We start from the raw sequence: 24,927 nt of genomic DNA, 5'->3' as shown, positions 1-24,927 counted from the left end.
ACTTACTGTACTTACTGTTAGCTAAAGTCACACAACTAGTTATCCCATAGTGGTGTTTCTTTTTGACTCCTATCTGTGCTTTGCTAGAGGGAATTACTCACAATTCATACCATCTGATGTTACAGAATGGCAGAGAAAGTCGTTTTTAATTTTGAAGCAAGTACTGTCTAGTGGTTAAATATGTCATTGGCAACCACAGTCATTTAACGATGTCGCATTGAGAGAGCCTCCTAGAAGTAGGAACTGTATAACCGATGTGTTTCTCAGTTTCTATTTGATAGTAGCACCGTTCACAGGAAGTGGACTGTCAGTCTGCGCTGTGTCCTTGTTAGCAAACGAGCTAGTTAGCTGCCATTACAGGCAAGCAAATGTGTACCATCTGGAAATATGAATTAACCTCTGCTTAAAGATTGATTTTGAGAGATTTGTGTGAACCCGCTGTTGATAACAGCACCATGTTGCGTGTCGGGAGTAAATCTGCCTGGTAAGTGGCCATTTGATAAAGGTAACGACACCAGAAGCTCGTTGTGTTATGTTTTGTAAAAGGAAAGCACACAGCTAACTAACTAGCTCTCTGGTCAATTTGACAGCTGAGGACAGTGAAGCTAGCTAAAGATACCTATTCCGTGTATATAGCAGTCGTCCTATAACTATTTTCGCAAATTAGACTCCGTAAGATCCCTCCACAAACTGCACTGACAGCTAAGCTAGTACAATCTTCAAATCGAGCTGTGACGTTGTGGTGGATTTTGGCGTTATTTTGACGTTAGCCAGGTAACGTCGCTTAGGTGAATGTGGTTTATCTCATATGGTTTGAGTTGACATGCCTTTTCTTCTTCAATATGGTTTGCTGAGCTAAGCATGTGATAGTTATATATCTTAACATTGATGGATTTACTTACATAATTTACATTTTGAACGTATATCGCTGTCAGGTAACGCCAACGTCGTTAGCATTAGATGACGTTACCTTTCAGATCTCCTCTTCGCCCGCATTTTGCAGCGTTGTGTGTTTGGGACTAAAAGGACCACTAACACAATCGATCGAATATCCCGCAGGCTCAATTCACTATTCACAGGCCATAACATGATGATGGAGCCACAGGCTGGAAATAAAGACATTTTAGTTCGACTTACTTTTTCTTAATTCTTCTACGGCTACCACTATTTATTTTACAGCAACCAGCAGTACTACTGATACAAGCTATAGATTCCAAAGTGTCCAATTTTTTATCTTCTAAAATATAATCTCTTAATACAAAAAAAATGGTGTTCCTCTTTGTACAGATCCTGTACCAGCATCATCAGATAGAACTAGGGGTGGAGGGGAGTGACCAGAAGCTTCTACTGAGATTATATATTCTGGGGTTATGGCATTTAATGGCAAAAGAGGAAGGTGAGCTTGTGTATTTAATTGTCCAATGTCTCTGTCCTCTCAGCATGGCCTGCAGGAATCTGGTCTCCACCAACATGGGTGTGAGATTTCGGGTACCGCTGCAGAAGCTGCACCCTTTGTCACGAGCCATCCACCACCGCTACTCTGGAAACGCCAACCCCCAGCGACCCCCTCACCGCACGGCAGCCCGCTACTTTACCTCCATGTCTAGGTTGCCCATGCGGCCTCCCAAGCCTCCCCCAGGGACAGGGGGCCGTGGCCACCAGCAGCAGCGCAATTTTTGGGTGGCCCAACTCGCTGCCCGACTGCTAAAGCTTCGATACATTCTCCTGGGGTCGGCAGTGGGAGGAGGGTACACCGCTAAAAAGGTCTGTATTAAGTGTCTCTTATTCAGGGTTTCTGAACTACTCCAGCCCATTAACTAGTTTTTAGTTGTCAGTTAGGTATGAGATGATATAGGATTTTATTCTGGATTGTAATAAAAATCACTCTCAATAAGTTGAAATGTAAGGTAAAGTGAATACCGTATGTTTTAGTGTCATTTTAAGAGTTTCAAGCCTATTTTGGTGATCAATGGACAATAATTTGTCCAGGATGCCTAAAGGCATCATCGAGTAAGAGAGCTGTAAACTTGTCATATGAGCTGAGAGGTAAATAGAAAATGTATAGATGCCTACATAAGTGGTCACCAACCATTTTAGTTTATAAACCTTTCTTGGGCTACCCCCTATTTTTTATTTTTTTTTAAGATGTGATGGCATGCTGGTACTTATTGAAAACAGTAGAGGATACGCTTTCATTCATGTGAAGATAAAATAAACTTGTGATTTTGTCTCCAGACCTATGATGAGTGGAAGGAAATGCTGCCTGATTTTAGTGAATACAACTGGGTCATACCAGATTTTGTCTGGGAACTGAGTGAACAAATTGATCTTGGTGAGTGTTTTCATTTTAATGTCATGATTAAAATGTGCTAATACTTGGTGTTGTCTTCCTTGTAAAGGAATTGATTTAAGTAAGCAGGGGCAATTATTCTTAGGTTATACTTGAAAATCTGGCTTTTTCTTTTGTATCCACAGAGAAACTGGCCAAAGCTCTACCAGAGATTGAGGAAATAGCCAAACTACTACCCGACTTCAACAAGATAGGCGAGAACTTCACTTTCCTCAAAAGCCTCCTGTCCTCTGGTGAGTGACCCAAACCTCAACTATGTTTTCATAAAGTTAATGCATCATAACAAAAAAATGTATTTGTCTAGGTTTTAAATGAAGATAAAAAGGTATTGTCTTCCACATCTGCATTGGTCTCTGTTTTTATATAATATATCCAACAGTTCAGTTGAGTGTCCTATCATACTTAAAGGGGTGTATCTGTGGAAAAGATGAGATAACATAGCTTTAGAGTCATGAAACAATCTGAAGAAATGGCTTGCTTTATGCTCTAAGTTGCTGCTTTTTCTGCAACTATTTTGTTCATGGCTGTGGATGCTAAATTATTCTACAGAGAACCCTTCTTTACACCATTTGTTTTGGATCACTGGTTTTGTATGCAATGCTAAAACACCTCTAGAAACACACAACATTTCATTTACATTCTGGTGTGTGTACGTATATACATATTTATATATAATTTAACTGTATTTATTTTTTTTAAAAACACAATCTAAAAACACAAATTGCTTTGTCTGGCATCATGGTTGTGGTTTCATTAGATGCACATATCCCAACTGTATGGAAGAAGGTTTCACAACACGGACAGCTAACCCTAGAACAAAGTCTTTAGTGCATGTGTTTTGAATCCAGCACATGGAATAATCAATTTTGGATTCAATAAAGTCACAAGTTAAAAGAAGTGATGATTTATATGTCATAATTTAATATTTTCAAAGAAATCTTATTCTGCCTAAAAGTCAGTAACCAATAAGAAAATGCCTTTTTAAATAGAGTAACCTCTCGATTGGGGTCAGGCCCAGTTTGATGTGTTCTCATTAAGTGGCTACTTCACTTGAAGCTCCAGCACAGCAGCGACTTTGTTTTAATACTCATCATTAAGCCGTGTCCCTGCTTTGAACACCATCCCTCTGCTTCTCTTTGTTATGATTTTTTATCTTGTGTTGTTCTTCCTTTCTCCTCCTCCCCATCCCTCCTGTCCTCCTCCTCCACGTTCTTCACAGGTGTGAGTTTGGGTAGTGAAGTCAAAGGAGCTTCTGGTCTGCATCTGTTGTTAGGTGTGTAAACCCCACACTCAGTAGCGCTGCCTACTCCCCTCTATTCCACTACCGCTGTTTGATTATGGCCACAATGTCGGTATGGTTGTGGTTTCCTGCTTGCCATGCTTTGGCCCTAAAGGCAGTAGCAGGGCAGGACTTTGGCTCCCGAGTTGCTGACCAGTGATGCTGTCAACAATGGCAGTGTTCATGGTCAATGCTATGGGGTCAGATCAGTCTCAATAATTGCAAATGCACACAGAGAGATTTACAAATGCGCACAGAACAATTTACAAATATGTTTGATTTACAAATACACACAGAAGGATTTACAAATAAATTAGACTCTCAAATGCACGCAGAACGACGTGTCTGTGTTTATTTATTTGTCAATCGCACTGAATTTGTTTGTGGATTCTTCACATGTGTGTACGGATTTATGAGACTCCCCTGCGGTGGCTAGATCCGCAAATGCGTTTTTTCAACATAGACCTAGCTGTAGCCAATCAGATGTCGCCCTCATTATCAACCAATCACATGAGCGTCATTCGCTTTATTTGCACCTTAGAGGGGGCGTGGCTTATCTCCGTGGCTTTACTCCGTAGAAACAGTTATAACTTCCGTCATCCACTATTTCTGCTTTATACTTGTTGTGGACATCCCATAAACGTCGGAACATCTAACTCCCTCGTGTTTGGACAGATTTTCTACAATATTTACAAGATTATACCGAACTTTCAATGACTTACAACAATGGGGGTTGGGGGGTACATTAATTGTGTATCCCTCTGCAAATTGTGCAACTGTAACGCTGGCAGCCCCGTGGGGAGGGGAGGGGGAGATGCGCTCATGTGATTGGCTACAGCTAGGTCTATGTTGAAAAAACGCATTTGCGGATCTAGCCACGGCACGGGAGTCTCATAAATCCACACACACACATGTGAAGAATCCACAAACAAATGCAGTGCGGTTGACAAATAAATAAACAGACACGTCGTTCTGCGTGCATTTGTGAGTCTAATTTATTTGTTAATCCTTCTGTGTGCATTTGTAAATCAAACGTATTTGTAAATTGTTCTGTGCACATTTGTAAATCTTGTATTTGCATTTGTACGTCTCTCTGTGTGCATTTGCAATTATTGAGACTGATCTGACCCCATACAATGCAGGTTCTGTATTCAGTGAAATGTGTGACCTGGGACGAGGCTGGCGAAAAAGTTTAATCTTGGACTGGATATTCCGAAGACTATCCTTATTTATGCAGACTTCCAATGTTACCCTGTGTGTGTGTGTGATAATGTATGTGTGTGTGTATGTATGTGTGTATATATATATATATATATATATATATATATATATATATATATATATATATATATGTGTGTGTGTGTGTATATGTATATATATATATATATATATATATATATATATATATATATATATATATATATATACACACACACACACACACACACACGCTCAAGTCCATTAAAAGAAAAGTGTTAAATATTGGCAAAACCGGACATGATTTAAAATGATCTGAAAAACAGATCCAGTGTGTTCACCTTTTAGTTTGTCCTCTTCCCCTTTGAGTCTCTTTAACCTGACTGTGCGTGGCTGTACTTTGTCTGTGTGGTTTTTGCCTCCTTTGACTTCCACCTTTTCTCTCCCCTGGCCTGTGGGCTGCTTTCTTTCTTTAGTTATACTCTCATTCACTAATGTGTGGGATGATCTCAGTCTGCTTTTACTTATTTTCAATCAAATGTTTGGAAAACGCACAGAAAATAAGTTTTAGTTACAAAAGTACACTAAATAGTTGTATATTGGAATTCTGCCAAATAGTGGTAAAATAAGTGCTGAATAATAATATAAACCTCATCTGCATTAGGGTCAATAACACCAGTCTATGGAAAGACCATAGCTTTCTAAATAATTTGTACAGACACTTTGCCAAGCCAGACGGGACCACACCTCTCCTGTGAGTCATGAAACTAGCAAAGGAGGGTTTCTGGCTCTTCTCAACTTCACACCCTTTTATGGCCTAGGAAAATATGTTTCCCATATGTTTTTATTTAGTGTCCTTAGATACTACATTTGACCATTCACATCACATTGGAGTGGGGTGCCTTTGTAAATCTGACTGAAATGGCAACGCAGACGTTGCTTTGTGCATGGCAATAAGTTTACGTCATAGAAATGTAAGTTAGGCACTTTAGACAAATTTGATTACTGAATATTAGGCAGTCTTTTGAATTGTTTTAAAGATCATGATTCTTTATTGAATTACTTTTAACAACTGTATCACCAAGTTCACCAAAAATGCCAGTGTCCAACTGTTTATCTCAATGGAATCATCTATAACTAGTTTTCTGAACCTTGATAGCATTTTTTTTATTAGCTCGAAAAACTAGGCCTACTAAATGTTATGAAGATAGTTTTTACTCTTACTGGAATTAATTAAACAATAGATAGCAATGCTTTCTTAAAACTCGCTGTAAATGTATTCAGTTATTCAAGTCAATATAATGAGCGCAAAAAATCCATTGGACTGTGACTTTTGGTCAATTGAGGTTGGTGGTCAATGTGTTTATATACAGCTTATATATGTACCTGTTTGTACTGTATATGTTCAAGACGGTGAAGGATTTTCCAAACATTTGAAAGTTAATCATTCTCCTAATTTCTCTAATCATATGCATGCTTTAAATCTTGGTTATCTGGCATTATTTTCGCTATCCCCATCACTGTTTTCCCTAAGGTTGTTAATATTCAGTACTCAATAGTCCAAGATGCAGTATTACAAGGAATATTATTCTCTGTCCTTGTGTCTCCACTGCTAGAAACATCAGGCGATCCTCCACTAAAAGCCACAGATTCTTCGACTGCAGCGACACAAGATGGCAACGACAAGCAATACAAAAAGGTTAGTAAGTTTAAAGTTAGTAAAACCTGCTGACACTTCTCAGTGTTGTCCTCTCTGCAGCTTGGCTACCATTTACTTCAGCAGCAAGAATTGTGTTGAATCAAAAAACTACTCAAAGAAACATAGACATGACGTTGTGTATTGCTCAAGACATTGAACCATAGCATGTAAGGGCCCTGAGGCACCACCGAGACATCATAGTCCTAAAAATGAATAATACGTCTCCTTTTGTGGTCCCACATAAGTTGTTAAAAGTTTATCCTAATCAAGGTCTTAATTATAATAAAATATGCACTCACAAAGCACCTTGAATAAAAGTGGCCTCTAAATGCCACATATTTTGTAATACGGGGAAATGTAATATTATTGAATGCATTTTGATTCAATCAGTTCATCTGAATGTGAATGTTGAGTTTCACATGCTGGTGCCTACAGTATGTTCAAGATCAGCTTATGAGGCAATGTTACGGTAAGAAATATCTTCTCCTGTTTTATGACAGTAACGGTATGATACAAATGTGTACGGTTGTACCATTACCATGTATGAACCTCATTCTGTGGAGTGTACGCTGAGTCAATGCACACTGCCTTAAATACCATTAATTTTCCTAGATTTACATTACACAGCCGTCTGTGCCAGAACATTTCATATCCACATTTCTTTTCATTACTATTGTCGTCTCTGTTACGTGTTCATTTTGAGTTTTGTTCTTTTTTGCAAAGTGACCCATTTGAGTGTCCCCCTCTTCTATTGTTGTGTGGCTTTATTACTTTACAGAGTTCAAGTTTGAAACAATTTTCACATGATGTGAAGCTTTGACAACACATATTAAGAAGAGCAGCATTTAAACAACAATGATGTTGGCTTTCCTCTCTTATTTCCTGCTTTTATTCTGCAATCATGGTTTCCAACATGAGCACATGAAACACAAGACAACTCTTATATGTTGATGTTTCACTATATTCAACAAATATAGTGTGTGTATTTTACAGAGCAGAAATAAGCAAAAAAAAACTCACAACGTTAAATGATGTCATGTTGGGGACCCCTGAACTAAAGCAGAATTCACCTGCAATAATGTATGCTTTGTGCTTTGCCTCTTTTAGAGCAATATCCCAGTGCTGGCTTTGCTTATTTTAATCATAATCATCATCATTCAAACCGATGATGTTCAAAACCGCTGAACATTATTGTGTTTCCACACATTGTCGTCTGTATTTTATACTGCTAGGTTTAAGTATGAAAATCATTTATGGCGCTGTCTGGTAAACACAAGAGTCATTAATCCACAGTGGTGGATGATGGCGAGGAAAGAGAACACAGTCCCTGTTGAGGCCACTTGCTGAGAGGTGCTGGTTGTGGTATTCGTCACCTCCTCTGCCTTCAGGCTGGCAAAGTTTGGCATCTCCCTTTTTATGTTTATGGAGACTGACTTTGTTGGTTAGCTCTGATAATGGTGGCAAGATTAACAAAGCCAAAGACCTTGATTCTGTTAAACTTGAGCCTTGGCTGAATCGTCCCTGAACAGCACCAATGCCAGTGAATGAGACACAGGTCATGTTTCCTCTGTTGTAGCCCTGTGTTTGGATGCAGCGTTTGCCTGTACGGCTGAGCCCAGTGGCTGGTCGATGTCTTTGTTGCTGCTCCTACCTGTCTCTCATTATGACGTACCCCAGCAGGGTCTGCTTGGCGAGCTCATTCTTATTCAGCAGCAGATCCAGCAGCACGAGGAGGAGGTCCGGCGGGCCGCAGCGGCCAATAGTGCGCGTCCCCCAGCGCGTCCCCCACCGCCAGAGCCTGCTCCCAGTCCGCCTCCGAACCCCAGTCCCCCTCAACAGAAACGCAAGGTGAAGGTCCCACCCCGCTTAGAACCGCCCTATCCCTCCAAAATCTCCTCAAAGGTCACAGCTGCAGAGAAGAAACAGTTATGGAGTATATTATATTCTAGGGCGAAGACATTTCTACCAGCCGTCTTGTCAAATAATAGAGACATTTACCACCAGGCTGAAAAGCAGTGTTTTACTGCCCTCCGTGGTGAATTCTGTTTTCTGTTGCACCTCTGACCCCGACCTGCATCACTGATGGGTGTGGTTGGATGTGCTCAGTGCTCAATTGTGGTCCTTTGCAACTGTAACACACCCGACAGTGGAGTAACATACTCAACATCATGTCACTTAGAAGTTTTGAAGCCACCACTAGAGGTCAGCAAAAACATGGGTTTCACCTGGTGTTAAGTTATTCTTTAACTAACCTAATTTGTAAGAAACAATTTTAATTTATCACTTGAAGATCAAAAGCAATTTTAGAAGCAGTGCTTTCTGTTCTCCCTAATACACAGAACACGATGGACAAAACAACAGCTGCAAAATAATTAAATTCCACAATAATACATTTGAGTGCTTTGGCCGTGCGCTATATGCAATGTTGCTAAACATGCAAAACAACATCTTCAGATGGAATGCAACACAGTAGAACACCACCATACATTCAACAACTCCCCTCTGACTGAATTTATTTATTGCATTGCTCATGCTTTGGATGGCAATATATTTTACAGGCGTTTGTGTCTAGCCCTCTACATTAAGGCAACCTTTTTAAGCTGCTTTTATAATATGTGAAGAGCATACAAATTAGTCAATACTTTAGTATGTCCCCGAGGATATCCAACAGTAGCCTCCATGTATCACCCCATAGTCTGTCAGGCTCAGCTTCGGTTGTGGAGAAGGCATGCATGGACCTTCATAGCCTGGTTCCAGAAGCACAGGGACGTAGCTTAGTCTCACACTCATGCAACTGGATGGATAATCAGCAGCAGCAGCTCGTCAGTAATGTACGGAAACACTGCATGGAGTGGAGTGGCAACCAGCTGCATGGCCTGAGCTGCACTTTTTGAAGTTACTTTGATTGGACCTAGCTATATAATAATTGGAGAGTTCACTGTGTTGTCAACAACAAAGTAGAAGCCTTGAAGTGTTGTAATTATGGTAATACAAAACATTTGAATACACTGTTGGAGCATATCGCTAGAACATTACTTCCAGCACACTGCTTGTTTTAAAGTATACTTTTTGGTATAAACTAGTTTGGAGTGTCTTGTTAACTTACCTTTCCTCTGCTGCCAATCTCATTTGTTCATGTTCGCTCTGTCTCCTGCTTTCTCTCCTGTCTCTCATCTTGACAAACCTAGTGTACAAAATCTTTAATCAAATGAGGTTTGCCCAATCATGAAACATAATTTGCACTTCAATTAAGTGTGTTTGTCAGGGCTCACTCTGTGATTTGTGCCTGTTAATGAATTATAGCTTGTTGATCGAAGCGGAGTGATACCAGAATGCCTGGTGTCTGCCTGACATTTGATTTTTGTTCCTGTCTTTATGCATTAACTTATCTGTCAACTCTAGTTCTCTCTGTAATACAGTGTGCACGTAATGAACCTTTGTGGTGCTGGTGGGATTTCGTGCTTGTGAAGTAACAAGAAGCCCTTGTTTTCACAACAGAAAGGAAGCGTTGACTAAATGTGTTGCTGCTGTTCTTTTTCTATTTTTCTACTTCAACCTGTAGTCATCCGACAAAGAAAGAGTTGACCAGCTTCAAGAAGAACTGCTTCGTACACAGGTACAGTAGATTGTGTGTTTCTTTTGATTAAAGCTATTTTTAAGGGGAACAGAGGATTCTTAGTATCATGCAACTCATCTAAATCTTAGAGGTTTTATTTTCTAATATTTGTATATACTCTATACTGGTTTCTACTGTTTATCCCACAGCTAAAATATCAGCGCATGCTGGAAAGAGTGGAGAAGGAGAATAAAGAGTTAAGGAAAGTGGTGCTTCAAAAAGATGATAAAGGGATTCACCGAAGAAAAGTCAAGGTGAGTTAAACACTTCAGCCTTGTGTGATATTAGTTTAGTTATTCCTCTTTTCTTTTAGTTATTCCTTGCTTTCATTGCCACTCTGGACTAATTACAATGTTAATATACATTATTATTCAAATGAATTGCTGTTGTGTCATCCAATGTAGAAATCCCTTATTGACTTGTATTCTGAAGTCCTGGACATCTTGTCAGACTATGATGCCAACTACAACACCCAGGACCACCTACCCAGGGTAAGCATCACTCAAATATAGCCCTCCTCCTCTGGAGAAATGGAATAAAGATATTATAGATATAAACTATTTTTATAGTTAGTAGTTTATAGTTTTACTTGTTTTTTGTTTTAGATACAAATGATGCAAGAAACATGCTAACATATGATTTCTTGATTTAAATAAATCCTCTTGACTCCAAATTTGTAAATGTGTATGTAATATTGCTTGCATTCAGATTGCTTAGTGCCCTCTGTTTCATATTCTACTTTATGCCGTTGTCCCTTTTGGGTCTTTTGTGTGTGTGTTTTTCCAACCTCTCACCCTCCTCCTCTTCTGTTTCAGGTGGTTGTGGTTGGTGATCAGAGTGCTGGGAAGACTAGTGTGCTGGAGATGATAGCTCAGGCCAGGATCTTCCCCAGGGGCTCAGGAGAGATGATGACCCGCTCTCCTGTCAAGGTATGTGAGACCACACTGGCTGAGATGTGGCAATCTTTTCCTTTTTACAAGGACCACTAATATTCTCTGAATTCTTCATGAAATGATCGCATTGGCAGCCATTGTTATCCAGAATCAACAAGGAATGATATATTTTGTGAGAGGTAAATGTGTAGGAACCCAGTGCTGATGTATTTCTGTTTCGGCCCTCGACAATACTCGTCTGCTCTCTGCAGGTAACACTAAGCGAAGGCCCCCACCATGTGGCCATGTTTAAGGACAGTGGCCGTGAGTTTGACCTTACCAAGGAGGATGACGTAAGTCACGCACTCATCCACCTAAGATTCATTTTAGCACTCGCTGTTTTTCTTTTGTTTTTTTACCTGCTAACATATGTCATCTCAACACTTTGTCCTGCAGCTCGCTGCTCTGAGGCATGAGATAGAGCTGAGGATGAGGAAGAGTGTGAAGGAGGGACAGACCGTCAGCTGTGAGGTTGGACATACTGGACATTGCTTCCATTCAGATTGTTGACAAAGCAGCTACTTGCTGATTTACATCTGTAATGTTTTATAGAATAATAATATTACATTTTTGCTTGTCAGACAATATCCTTGAGTGTCAAAGGCCCCGGCATCCAGAGGATGGTGCTTGTTGATTTACCAGGAGTCATCAGTGTAAGTATACATTCTTAAATTAAAAAGGGTGGAAATGTTTACAAATGTATTTGACTACTCAATAGTGGGATACTATCTGTAATTTATACACATGTACATTATTGCTAAAAGTGTTGTATTATTTGCAGGATATTTCTTTCAGATTATAAATGTTTGTTGTACTGTTTGAGCATTGTACTTTAGCAGATAGACCAAACTTGTCTTCACAAATTTTTGTTTTTTCAATGTGTGTCTCTCAGACTGTGACTGCAGGCATGGCATCAGATACGAAGGAAACCATCTTCAGCATCAGCAGGGCTTACATGCAGAACCCCAATGCAATCATCCTCTGTATTCAGGGTGAGGCGTGAGTTTACTTTCGGCAGTTGCAACAGTCAGCTGCATTTGTCTTTTGAGCAGGATGGTCTGTCAGAAGGGAGATGGTCTGTCAGAGAACTTAAAGTCCATTTGAGAAAAACGCCAATCTCAATCTTTCATGATTTTCATACTCCTTACATCCTCCTTGTTATATCTATAACATTGTCATATCTCCTGTGCCCTCCTTATCTCCCTTCAGATGGCAGTGTGGATGCAGAGAGGAGCATTGTAACAGACTTGGTTAGTCAGATGGACCCCCAGGGGAAGAGGACCATCTTTGTCCTGACCAAGGTGGACTTGGCTGAGAAAAACCTGGCCAGCCCAAACAGAGTAAGATGGCTTAAATGTCCCACATATCCAATACAACAAAATGTTACTTTATATAAAGGATTAAACTGATTACAATACGGCCTTGACACTTATTCACATATTTCATCAAAATGATCTCATGTCTCTCTGTCTGTGTGTACGTCCTTCGCATATCTCAACAACTGTTCATCCAATCTACTTCATACTTGGCGGGTGTATTGCTTGGGACACAAGAGAGTGCCCTGTCAAATGCTTTGCAATTTGCATAACCAACATCTATAATATGAATAAACTGAATGAACAAGAGAGCTGCTACTTGGTGTGTTTTATTGTGTGGGTAAAACTACACAATAAAACTCCTGCTAATTTGTACTTTAAGTGAAGAGTGAACAAGAGGCATTATCAGCACATTGTACTTAAATGTACTTCACGTCTGTTCAATGTGAAGCTTTCTATTCTAATATGATGCTGGAAGTTACTGTGAGAAACTTTTAACTTGTTATAAAACAGTCTCAATTCAATAATGATGCCTCCGTATGACCTTTTATTAGTAAACAAGACTATCAGTGTTAAGATTGGTGATAGTCATTTTTAGTGCTCGTCATTGGTGCGACTGGGTTGTATTCCGCTTAAAAGCCAATGAAATGTGGACTCACATACTGCACTAGTTGTAATTAAAGCATGGATCGCTCTACAGGCTCTTTATTGTTGATCATCAATAGCGACAGCAATTACCACAGTTGAAATTTGGATTGATAGTCAAAATATTCTTGACTATCAATTCAGGCAATGAAGTGACAAAGTCAATCATAATCATCACTAGTTGAATGGCATTAATATTGCAGAAATGGTGAGCATAGATGGCCTAAAGCTTAATTTGATTAACAAAACAGCTGCAACCTATCAGCCCCTGTGAGTGAAGCTATAGGCAGCTGCTCCACAAGAGGGCGCTCAGCTCCTTTTATCTAACTCAGTGGTCTCTCAATGAGCTGATGTTGGGGAAGCTTACAGAGTGGACTGCCATCAGAGAATTTCAGAAAGTCCTTTTTTTGTTGTCTTTTAGATCCAGCAAATAGTGGAAGGAAAGCTGTTTCCCATGAAGGCCCTGGGCTACTTTGCAGTGGTGACAGGAAAAGGTAACATCTACTTGTAATCCATCATTTTTTAAAGGAAAGTATTTACTCTGTGTAACCTTAATTATGTGGTATTATTCTGTGATTAAAGACGTATAGTTCTTCTTCTTCTTCTTCTTCTTCTTCTTCTTCTTCTTCTTCTTCTTCTTCTTCTTCTTCTTCTTCTTCTTCTTCTTCTTCTTCTTCTTCTTCTTCTTCTTCTTCTTATTATTATTATTATTATTATTATTATTATGTATTCCATCTAACATTTACTGAACTGACTCGCATGTTCTGCTGTCGTCTTGTGTGCAGGGAGCAGTGGTGAAAGCATAGACTCCATAAAAGACTATGAGGAAGACTTTTTCCAGAACTCTAGATTACTAAGGTAAGTTCAACGTGATTCACCAAACATGAAAGCTTCGTCAAATTAATAAATTTTATAGCCGACAATGAATGTATGTATGTAACTAGGGACGGCATGCTGAAGGCCCACCAAGTGACAACAAAGAACTTGAGTCTGGCTGTCTCCGACTGCTTCTGGAAGATGGTTAGGGAGTCTGTTGAGCAGCAAGCGGATGTCTTCAAAGGTATGGCTGCATATGTGGGACTAACTCTTATCCCTGGCATCATCCCCCTGATTTATATGCCTTGTTATTTGTGTCATTGAGTGAATGTTTATATCAATGCCTTTTACAGTCCAAGGCATGTTTTAATAGTGTGAATGAACATGATAGGATTTGATTTATTAACAGTACATGGAACAGGTTCTACTACTGCTTTTCTACTCTCCCACTTCCCTGTATTGGCGTTACTCAGCTCACCCTGCCACACTTTTCCACTCTCAGTCCTGCTTTCCAACTGCAACTAGTCTAGACAATCTCAAGCCCATTGCTAACGGCACAGGAGATTTATAGCCATGAGACTGTAGTTCCCATAGGCCTATTGTGTGGCATATCGATCCATTTCCCATCAAATCACACAGGCGGCCTCCATCCTCCATGCTTGTGCCGCTGTGGCCCCACAAACCAGCAATTAGCCTAATCTCCACTGTGGATAGGGAGCTGTGGAAAGGGACAGCAGGCTTGTTGCGTGCGTGCGTGCGTGCCTAAAACTATGACTATTGATAAAGAGTGTGTGATTGGCTCCATCCCGTCTCCTTCGAGGGGACCAGTTAAGAGAGCGAGTTTGCAAAGTCCTCACCAATATTTATTCAAGGAGTGGAACCATTTGTAGTCTGGAAGCTGCATTTTAATCATATCAAGTTAAAATAAAGCAGGCCATGTCCCTGTATGGTCATTGACTGTTCACTCCAGATCATTATTGTTTGATGGAGCGTAACATCAAAGGTAAAAAACACGATATAGGAGAAGTTTCGTCCAGTCATGAGAATGAGCACATGACGCATTTTAAGGTTGATTTATTTAAACCTTTTATGGGCCCAGGTTTAGTTTGAGGCTACGATGTAATCATTAATATTCACTTATGTCAAATGTAAAGTTAGATATTTTTCATTCAGATGTTCAAATACTCATTTTCATTATCCCTACTCACCACAGCATCTCGCTTCAACCTGGAGACGGAGTGGAAGAACAACTACCCTCGCCTGAGAGAGCTGGACAGGGTAAGAAACATATGAAACAGCATGTGCACATACATTACACATGTATGCTCTTTAACAAATGCTCGCCAAAAAAACGCAAAATGTATGTAGGAAAATGATTGGAAGCTCATTAGTGGCCCTGTTTGGAAAGTACACACCATTTAAGGTTTCCTAAGACATTTAGTTACAATACAGATGTTGTGGTTTTTTGCAGAATGAACTCTTCGAAAAGGCCAAAAATGAAATCTTGGATGAAGTCATTAGTTTGAGTCAAGTGACCCCACAACACTGGTAAGTTAACAACAAGCTAATTTTCATTCTGTTAATGTTTTGCTAGTTTATACTTTTGGAGTGAAGATGTGTCCAGTTCTCCAGTTGCACAATACTCCCACCTGTAGTTCTGTCAAATGTGTAATTTTGCATCCACTCTGTCGGGTATTGGTCCTATTGAGATGCCACCTTATGAGGACGGAACTATGTTGTCTTTGCCTGAAAGCAATTCAATGATGTGTTTGCACCGTTCCAGCACTCAACCAGACATGAGTTGAAAGCTATTTTTAGAGCCGATTGCTGTATTTGTCTGTGAATTAATAATTAGTAAGAATTAGAATTAGTAAAGTTAGACCTCGCCCCCAATGAGGAAAACTTTGCTAAATGAGATGTATGCACGGTGTTGTGGCCATCCCCAGTGTGCGTGCCGTCAGTTCTCCTAGATCAATATTTTGATGAATGGCCCATGGATGGTAACGGGGGTAGCCCTGTTAGCCAGCGAGCAGCCAGCCAGCAATATTGGAGATAGCGCTTATTGACAGTGAGGAGTACTTCCCTGAACAAAAGGGGAGCCTAATGAAATATGAGTGTGTTTATGATAAATGAGGAAGGCACAACACCGGTCTGGTCTTAGGGGGACTTGGGTAGGGTTTTGTTCCATTGTCACACTGCCCTGGAGAGAGAGAGAGCAAGTGTGGAGGCTTTTAGCTGCTAACAGGGTCAGACTGAAGCTGTATTGGAATCTCCAGCCAAGTGCAATTGCTACAAAAGTGAAAGAAGCTCAGCCAAGAACGATCCCTCTTCACTCATTGTTTTCTTACCCCACCGGGTGACTTAATTGGACACCTGAAAAAAATAACTTTGTTACAAACATTCTTGCTTGTTCAATCCATCTTAAATATGAATAATTTCATCAGAATCGGAAAAAAATATAAAGGTACGTGCATCTAAGATATGGTCGAAGGACCTTCAGCATGTTACTAGAGGTCAGAACATGGAAAACCAAAATCACAACGGCCAGAGATATCTGCTTCCTCCTCGCTAATGAGGAAGTTGTCATGACTTATCTTGTACTCTTCCAGGGAGGCCATCTTGCAGAAAAAGCTGTGGGAACGCGTTTCCACCCATGTGATTGAAAACATCTACCTGCCTGCTGCCCAAACAACGGACTCTGGTACCTTTAACACCACCGTCGACATCAAGCTCAAGCAGTGGACCGACAAGCAGCTTCCACACAAAGCACTGGAGGTAACGTTCAACGTTAACGTCTTTATACACCTGGTCATTACGTAATACAGATTGTCTAAAGGGAGATGTTGGCTAGCACTTGATATCCAATCAAACTTTGGTTAAATCAGATCTTATAAATTGATTGTGTCGATTTGAGGACATTTTATGAATATAAATTGGTTTGAGTTTGTCCCTGTTTAATTTCTTTCCTCTTTCCACACTATACTTGGCCACCCGTTAGGTTGCCTGGGAGACACTGCAGGAAGAGTTTGCCCGCTTCATGGCTGAATACAAAGGCAAAGACCAGGATGACATTTTTGACAAGTTGAAGGAGGCTGTGAAGGATGAAAGCATCAAGAGGCACAAGTGGAATGAGAGGGCCAAGGACAGCCTGGTAAGCACACAGTACATCCACTCACCCTGTGTGCAAGGGTCCAGAGAGCCCACAAACTAGTTGATTTAACACTTCCAGAAGCAGACACACCTTTTCATGATCATGTGCACTGAATCTAAAGAAACTGGTCTCGCTAACTTTGATGCAAACCTACTTCTTGATGCTAACTTGATGTGGCACATCTGGTTGAAGACGCAATATGTATTGCAATTACTTTGCAGAACAACTAAGTGTTTTCATATTTCACTGTGTGTGTGTGTGTGTGTGTGTTTGTGTATGTCAGAGGGTGATCCAGCACAATGCCCTAGAAGACCGCTCCATCACAGACAAGCCCCAGTGGGATGCAGCCATCCAGTTCATGGAGGAAACCCTGCAGTCACGCCTCAAAGACAGTGCGTTAGCCAAAATGCCCTCATGCAGTGTCACTTAGCCTGTGCTAGACTCACATCTTAACGATGTGATGATCTTACCCGTCGAAATGTGTCAAAGTCCGATGTAGATGTGTAGATCAGGCTAAGTACGACAAACACAGCTGCACAGTTACAGTTGTAACAAAGATTTCACATCACCTTGCCTTATAGTTCCTCCACAGTTGGATAGTGTTCAAACAGTCATGTCAGATATATTTCACAGAATTCTACAAAATTAATTCTTACATTTTTTTTTTATTGGCAAATTTGCCACATTTGGATTTTAATTGATAAACAAGTCACATTCACATATTAGGAAGAGGAGAAGTGTTCATGCTTCCTTGCTATCTTGTCTCGGCTGCGCTAGTCGTTACCAGCTCTGTTTCTGTGGTGCCATGAATGCTCTTGACTTTTGCTCTTCCCTCCTTGTAGCTGAGTCAGTCATCAGAGATATGGTGGGTCCAGGCTGGAGGCAGAGGTGGCTGAGCTGGATGAATCGCACACCAGATCAGGTCAGAGTTCAAGGGGTCTCTCCAAAATCCTTCAGATAACTGTTCTGGTTTTAAGAGGCTCCTCAAAATGTTTTTAAGTGGAAGTATTATTTGTAAGACTGTTGTAATACCAGTTGGTCCATTAGTGCCGATCCCCATGCGTACTGTGCAATACATGACATAGCCATCTACTGTACACCCACCATGAGGACAGTGCTCACTTCCTTTTCTTTGACCTTGTAGCACATTCGTAATGAAACAAAAAATGAGCTGGAGCGCTTGCTGAAGCTACACGATGAGCACACAGCCTACTTGGCGAATGATGAGGTCACCACAGTCAGGAAGAATCTGGAGGGACGAGGGGTTGAAGTTGACCCTGTGCTGGTGAGGTTAAAATACAGGCGTGCCTGATTCATTACTTTTTTGAGAGGGCCAGATCGAATCGTCTGGGTCTTGGCTCATATAAAACACAGGCTTGCTATATTTTCAGCTGGTTACAGTACTTCATTATGCTGCCATCCAATAACTACTGATCTCCTTACATGGTCAGATCAAGGACACGTGGCATCAGCTGTATCGCCGACACTTCTTGCAGAAGGCGCTGTCTCACTGTAACCTCTGCAAGAGAGGCTTCTACTACTACCAGAGGCACTTTGTTGACTCTGAGGTAAGGACAAAGAATGAGAAATCCTGAGTTGTCTTTCATTTACAATTTATTTTCATCTATATTTAAAGTCAGTGTGTGAAAAGCTAAGCTGTGTGCCTTCATGTATTTCTAGTTGGAGTGCAATGATGTGGTACTGTTCTGGAGGATCCAGAGGATGCTGGTCATCACAGCCAACACTCTCCGACAACAGCTCACCAACACTGAGGGTAAGGAGAGGGGATACGAAATACGGTATCCATCATTTAAATGGAACGAAAATCACATTTTGATAATATATCAAGCTCTTTGCCTTGCATTGCTTCTCAAGTTTGGATGTATTGTGTAATTATCATGTAGTTGCGTTTGGTTGTTTTGTGACGGTACTTGTCTTGTGAACTGTTCTGTAATGTTATCACAGCAATGTTTACAGTATGTCATACTGTAAACATGTAGCCCTTTTGTTCATGTAGGAGGAAGATGCAACACTGAGTTCAAAGGACACAGCATTTATTTTCTAGAAACCATAAAGTTCAAAGTGTTACAAATATGGTCAACTGGGGCAGCTGGGCAACCACTATTGTTGGCCGGAGCTTTGTGATATATTTGACCCAAAATCCATAACCAGTCACCGATAACCATAAAATAGGGAAATTGGTCTTACTATCAGTGCATTTATATATCAGTCACCTAAAGTGAAAATAGACAATTCCACTCGCAACCAATTCAACAATAAAGAGAACAATCTGAAGTGTGTGTGTGTGTGTGTGTGTGTGTCTTCTCAGTGCGCCGACTGGAGAAAAATGTAAAGGAGGTGCTGGATGACTTTGGGGAAGACATGGAGAAGAAGACCCACCTCATCACTGGTCGCCGAGTTCAGCTGGCCGAGGATCTCAGTAAGACGCACAAAGACTTACAGCAGAATAATATAACTGTTAACTACAATACCCCAATGCAACTCATACACTTGCTTCCATAACTAAACTTGCGCTATGTTAGGTAAATGGTTACTTTATTGTAAATGTCAGTAGGTGGCAGTAGTGCTAAAGGAAATGGTGTTGACCCGTTTGATACATCACTATTCCGTTGAAGCATCAACCTGATACAGTGCAGGAAGGTGAGAATGTCAACTAGCAATTTAAGCTTCTTTTTTTTTTTATTGGTCTCCACCTACTTTTAGGTCCAAACCCACAATGTTCCCCCCATTTGTGTGTACCGCGCATGTATCACTGATCCCATACACTACACATATATTTGACATACCAGTTCATGATGAAATCCCCCATACATAGTTTTTTTTCTTTATATTTCGAGTCTTTGCTGTGTGTGTCTGTCTAATCGGTAGCGGCAGTGTGCTGGCTGTCGACCTGTCAGTTCTCGCCGCCAGCCCAGCGCTCTGTTAACACAACGCTGTTGATTAAACGCAGCAGACTTTGCAGAGTGCCCACATGCCTAAAAGACGAGCCCAGACTTGATCTCTGTGTGTGTCCATCAGACTCTGACACACATACACATCAGAATACGGGGACTCGTAGTTACTCAGCGACAAATGCGTATAATATAATCACACCCACTGGGATTTTGCCAAAGGGCATTTCTCTGAACTTTGTGTTAAATTGGGAAAACAGCATCTAAAATGCTCTAGAAGCCGTAGGTGTTCCTGCATACTTTTCAATGTTTGACATCCACTTTCAAATGTTATGTTGGATATATTTGTTTGTGTTAAGAATTTAGGAACTAAACACTTTGGGATGTATTTTTCTCAGGAACATATTGTAGCACAGTTGTTTAGAGAAACTGAATTATCATTTGGAAAATCCAAAGGTCATTAAACAGACCCATGTCTGGCATGCTCATTTGTTGTGTGTTCGGCTGGGATGAGGCTTTTATGAGTCACTACCAGTATGGCTCTTGTCTCAGTTTGAACCCAGCCTTAATGGTAACCAGAGACGGATGGAGAAAATGTCTTTGTTTTTGACACCAACAGCGACCCCTCTAGTTGTTGACAGTTAGTCATGTCTTGGACTGTTCCACCAGAGACATGACCGGACCTGTAGATATTGTCTGGTGTTTCCATGGATCCATGGAGCAGAAGACCAATCTTGGAGGGGAACTTGTAGTTATTGTCCAAGTGCAGACAAACGTTTGCATAATAGATAAATAATCAGTAAATGTACAGGCATTGCTCTCATTTACATTGGTTAAAAAGCCTCTAGGTGTGGAATGTGGTGTTTGCACAACGACACTTTGCACATGTAATATTTCTGCACTGTTGGTAAGTTTTGAAAGAAGTTTCATGGGGGAGGGTCCTACATATCCGCTAATTTTTACCTGTCTTCTTGCTGAAGGCTCCTATTTACAGTGAGTACAATAAGGGTTGTGCCGTCTCCTGCGTTGGTCTTATTCAGCAAAACTATGCATGCTAAGCAAAGTCTGTATTCATAAAGCAGAATGCAAGGCTTGCTGCCATATCTGAACTTTCTGTATGACACACACACATACGCACACACACACTCCTAATCATAGTTCCTGTCACCACAAAGGCACACACACAGGCAAGCATAATTTACACACGCCTACCTCCAAAGTATATGTTGCACACACACACACTCACCACCATTCTCCCATTTACACCAATAAATGCTAAAACCCTAAATTGTAGGGATTGAGAAAACCTTTTTTTCGGAAACGGGACAGATTTTTGCTTAGAGGGTTTGATCATGCAATTTCTATTGTTTTAAAATAATTTGACATAAATAAGTGTGAGTATCTTGAAACAAGACAGAACAATGCAGATCTGTGTTGTCATATTGAACAAGAATGACCTTTTAATTCTAGAACAATACAGTCAAGTCGATCTGTATTGGAATTGGCTTCAGTAATCTTGTCTTGTGTTTTTCATGAATTCCATTTCATAAACTTGACTTAACTTGACTTCAGTCAAGACAGAAGGGCTTTTCATTGGTTGTTCTCAAACTCTAATAGTTAGAAGGTTTTTATCCAAAATCAATTTTTACATCAAATGTTAAGGGCCAGATATTCTTTGAATGTTTGAGGCCACAGTAATCTCAATCAAACATTAACCCTGTCAGAGTTTTCTACATTTATTTATGCACTTACAGGCGCACACAATCTCTATTGTTTCCCATCTTCATATGGACTTCCTGACTACTGATAGGGGACTCGTGTTGTAAAGGCCCACAAATGAATGACTCAAGACTTTTAGTGGTTGGTCTGTGTATGTTTGGTTTGGTTGACTCAATTATCGCCTTGAGAAAACACACACACACACACACACACACACCCCTTCACTGACTTTTCCCCTCTGTTACTACCCTTGGAAACCCTCACGTATACAAATCATATAGGAACAGGATGCATACTGTGTTGTGCATTCAAGTAGACAAACATGCACACACACACAATCGCTTGTCAGGAGGCCACCCACGCCTGAATACCTATACAGTACATATAGGCACAGTCAAACATAGAGCGACAAATAGAAAATAGATACCAATACACACACAGAGAGAGAGAGGGAGTCCTCTCTCCATTAGACACTGTCTGGAATGCCCAGACCTGCCTGGCGGCCTTGCAAATCCTACAAGGCAAGTAAATCCCAAAACTTTCCCAAACGGGCATGTCATTTCCACTTCCCACCACCAAAGACTCACTGATAGATGTGGGAAAGTGGTTGGAATTTTTCTTGGGATCTAGAGGGTAGAAACAAACCTGTGCACGCACACCATACCCTCTCACAGGCGCATGGGGAACCTGTAAAGTTTGTTCCCCAGTAAATCAAATAAAAAAAAAATAGTCCTAATCCTTTTCAATTTTTTGTAATGTAAACCTTTTCAGAAAAAGAGCTTCAGAAAAGATGTTGATAAATCTCTGTTGCCAGGGTGATTTGGGGGTTTAAGATGACCATTGAGCCACAAAGTTCCTGATTTGTATTTGGCTGGAGTCATTTGTTGTATGTTGTTCTCTTTGTTTCTCTCTCTCTTAGTTTTCTGTCCCTAACTCACTAATAGACACAAAAATGCCCCAAAAAGTACTGAAATGAATTTAACACCACTCATTTGGTTGTAACTCATACCTACAATATTTTTTGCAAATAGGCGTCTCTGCATGGTTATATCACTAAGCCCTAATTTTACGGTTTATGGCAGATTTTTCAAGAAAATGTATGTTTTAGAGTTTAAACTTTGTCAATCTGTCTGGTTGAGTTAGTGGGTGAGTGGAGGATATGGGTCATTAGATGTCTGACACTTTGCACAGACCTTTCTATGTAATGCAGCCTAGACCCGTGTGCGTGGGCGCAAGTATGTGGGTCCATCAGTCTAAAGTCAGTCTAAACTGAACTGCATTGGCTGATGGGCTGACTCTGTGACACGCCTCAAAGCACAAAGTAAACAAGCTTTTGAGGGCAAAAAGTCTTTTAAACAAAAGTTCATACTGAAAAGTTGTATCTGCAATCACTTTTTCACTTATGGTGCCCCTAAAATATCTTTAAAAGTCTTGCTTTAATCCTAAATGAATCATGCATTGGCCAACTGAGTTACTGTAAGGTCTATCTTTATTGACTCGAGGGGGGGTCTTACCACCAAATGTATTGGTCAAATGCATCACTCAGTCATTGTGTTTTACTTACACATTACACAGCGCAGGCACTTTAAAAAAAATACTTTGCGTGTTACTGGATGAACCATCTGTCTATCAAACTCTTACTAAAGCCAGACTGGAGAAAAGCCTTCAGCTCTATTCTTTGCTCTTCTTTCATTGAAGAAATACCGTATCCTATGCTCTTGAAGCACTTACGTTAACCTCTTCAGGGACGGCCATCTTTGTTTTGAACAAACCTAAACCACACCCGAAGCTGCGTGATCTCGTGGCATCGCAGCAAGGTCATCCATCCATCCATCCATCCATCCATCCATTTTCAATACCGCTTATCCTCATTAGGGTCGCGGGGGCGCTGGAGCCTATCCCAGCTGACATAGGGCGAAGGCAGGGGACACCCTGGACAGGCCGCCAGTCCATCGAGGGCAACATCGCAGCAAGGTCATATCTTTACAACTTCAACTGTAAATGTAGTGACTCAAATCAGGGGTTTAGGGCACTTGATAGAAGCCACACACACACACCTGTTTCAAACCATGCAATGTTCTACAAGAAAAGGGACGGTCTATGAAGCAACCTTTCTCAATACATGATGACATCTTCATTCCTCATTTCATCACCCCCTTCCCCCTCATTCTTCAGCCCTTTAAAAGACAGAAGGTCAGATTGCCTCAAACCAAAAACTATGACCTGACCCCACAGGTCAGCCAGCTAATACCACAGGGTATTTGATCCAGCTAGCTTTCTTTCCCATCTCTCTGCATCTCATGTCAAATTTGGTGCAGCTGACCCTGTCTCTCTCTCCCTTGACAGGGGGGGAGAGAAAACGATTGAGAAACAGAGTTGAGACCTCACAACCTCTATTATAGGAAATGGAGGGAAGATAGGAGGGAAAAGAGGGACCGATCAGAGGCGAGAGAAAGGATAAACACACTTAAAGGCAGAAATATGCTCCCAGGGGCAGTTTGTTGTTAGGTTGTATTTGCCCCTACTTGCAGGCAGGCTCAGCATTGCTCAGGTTACAAATACGGGTCAGGTGTGTGCCTCAGTGAGCAAGACTGTGAAAGCACTGTTAATGAGCGGTACAATGTACACTACAAAGAGGTGTGTGTGTGTGTGTGTGTGTGTGCGTGCGTGTGTTTGTCAGCGTGTGCCAGACCAGCTGTATGGCACAGTGCCGTCTCTGGAGCACAGCCGAGGCCTAATGTTCAAGCAAAGGCCTCTTAGGAGTCCACTGGGATGTTGCTTGGCTGCTTCGTTGCCCCTCGTAGAACTTGTGCTTTGTGTGTGTGTGTGTGTGTGTCGTACTGTAGAAGGTACCACGGTGCCTGTTTTGAGAGTGCACTTTACCAGAGTGTTTCCAGAACTACTCCTTTATTATGTCATATTTAATATTGTGAGCTTCCAGACACTTAACACTCGCGAACATTAATTATAATTGCACCATTTTACTCATGTCATGTGGTACATTTGTCATTCATAACATACAGGCCTTTTCAAAGGAGCTCTTGGTCGAATCTAAGGCACATGCAATTTTTTTTAAAACCATTTTTCATTTCCCCAAACAATAATTTAATTTTCCTTTTTATTACCTTGATTGTCCTTATTTCTCTGTCTTCCAGTGACCTATAGCCTTTCTCTCCGCTTGCAGTTTTGGCAAATTGCGGTGTAAAATGCAGTTATAGTTCCTTTTGATTCCCCTGCTCCACCTCCTCTTTCACATTAATTGCCCGCCCGTGAAGGGGAAGAATCAGTTCCCGAC

The 24,927-nt window shown here is 40.9% G+C and overlaps 1 protein-coding gene across 4 annotated transcripts in view; it reads left to right on the top strand.

The window, feature by feature from the left end:
* The first annotated feature begins 276 nt into the window (after positions 1 to 276).
* Positions 277 to 24,927, top strand: part of opa1 (OPA1 mitochondrial dynamin like GTPase) — a 36,530-nt gene continuing 11,879 nt past the window's right edge. Inside the window, exons 1-29 of one of the 4 annotated variants that reach the window (XM_034530247.1) lie at positions 295 to 484; positions 1,440 to 1,764; positions 2,236 to 2,332; positions 2,476 to 2,583; positions 3,570 to 3,623; positions 6,443 to 6,525; positions 8,206 to 8,373; positions 10,088 to 10,141; positions 10,291 to 10,395; positions 10,546 to 10,632; positions 10,957 to 11,070; positions 11,286 to 11,366; positions 11,470 to 11,544; positions 11,655 to 11,726; positions 11,966 to 12,065; positions 12,283 to 12,413; positions 13,456 to 13,528; positions 13,820 to 13,892; positions 13,979 to 14,094; positions 15,064 to 15,128; positions 15,322 to 15,398; positions 16,460 to 16,625; positions 16,849 to 17,001; positions 17,285 to 17,393; positions 17,844 to 17,923; positions 18,146 to 18,286; positions 18,453 to 18,569; positions 18,682 to 18,775; positions 19,331 to 19,441. In XM_034530247.1, the coding sequence (XP_034386138.1) occupies positions 456 to 484; positions 1,440 to 1,764; positions 2,236 to 2,332; positions 2,476 to 2,583; positions 3,570 to 3,623; positions 6,443 to 6,525; positions 8,206 to 8,373; positions 10,088 to 10,141; positions 10,291 to 10,395; positions 10,546 to 10,632; positions 10,957 to 11,070; positions 11,286 to 11,366; positions 11,470 to 11,544; positions 11,655 to 11,726; positions 11,966 to 12,065; positions 12,283 to 12,413; positions 13,456 to 13,528; positions 13,820 to 13,892; positions 13,979 to 14,094; positions 15,064 to 15,128; positions 15,322 to 15,398; positions 16,460 to 16,625; positions 16,849 to 17,001; positions 17,285 to 17,393; positions 17,844 to 17,923; positions 18,146 to 18,286; positions 18,453 to 18,569; positions 18,682 to 18,775; positions 19,331 to 19,441 (3,058 nt within the window). In that variant the 5' untranslated portion in view covers positions 295 to 455. Of the gene's footprint in view, positions 485 to 1,439; positions 1,765 to 2,235; positions 2,333 to 2,475; positions 2,584 to 3,569; positions 3,624 to 6,442; positions 6,526 to 8,205; positions 8,374 to 10,087; positions 10,142 to 10,290; positions 10,396 to 10,545; positions 10,633 to 10,956; positions 11,071 to 11,285; positions 11,367 to 11,469; positions 11,545 to 11,654; positions 11,727 to 11,965; positions 12,066 to 12,282; positions 12,414 to 13,455; positions 13,529 to 13,819; positions 13,893 to 13,978; positions 14,095 to 15,063; positions 15,129 to 15,321; positions 15,399 to 16,459; positions 16,626 to 16,848; positions 17,002 to 17,284; positions 17,394 to 17,843; positions 17,924 to 18,145; positions 18,287 to 18,452; positions 18,570 to 18,681; positions 18,776 to 19,330; positions 19,442 to 24,927 lie in introns of all 4 variants that reach the window. The other 3 variants (XM_034530249.1, XM_034530248.1, XM_034530250.1) reach the window with 3 other exon arrangements.

Source organism: Cyclopterus lumpus, chromosome 4, assembly GCF_009769545.1.
Source record: "Cyclopterus lumpus isolate fCycLum1 chromosome 4, fCycLum1.pri, whole genome shotgun sequence".
NCBI classification, from domain to species: domain Eukaryota; kingdom Metazoa; phylum Chordata; class Actinopteri; order Perciformes; family Cyclopteridae; genus Cyclopterus; species Cyclopterus lumpus.
Note: the sequence above shows the minus strand (reverse complement) of the source record. Positions and strands in the feature narration are given on the sequence as shown.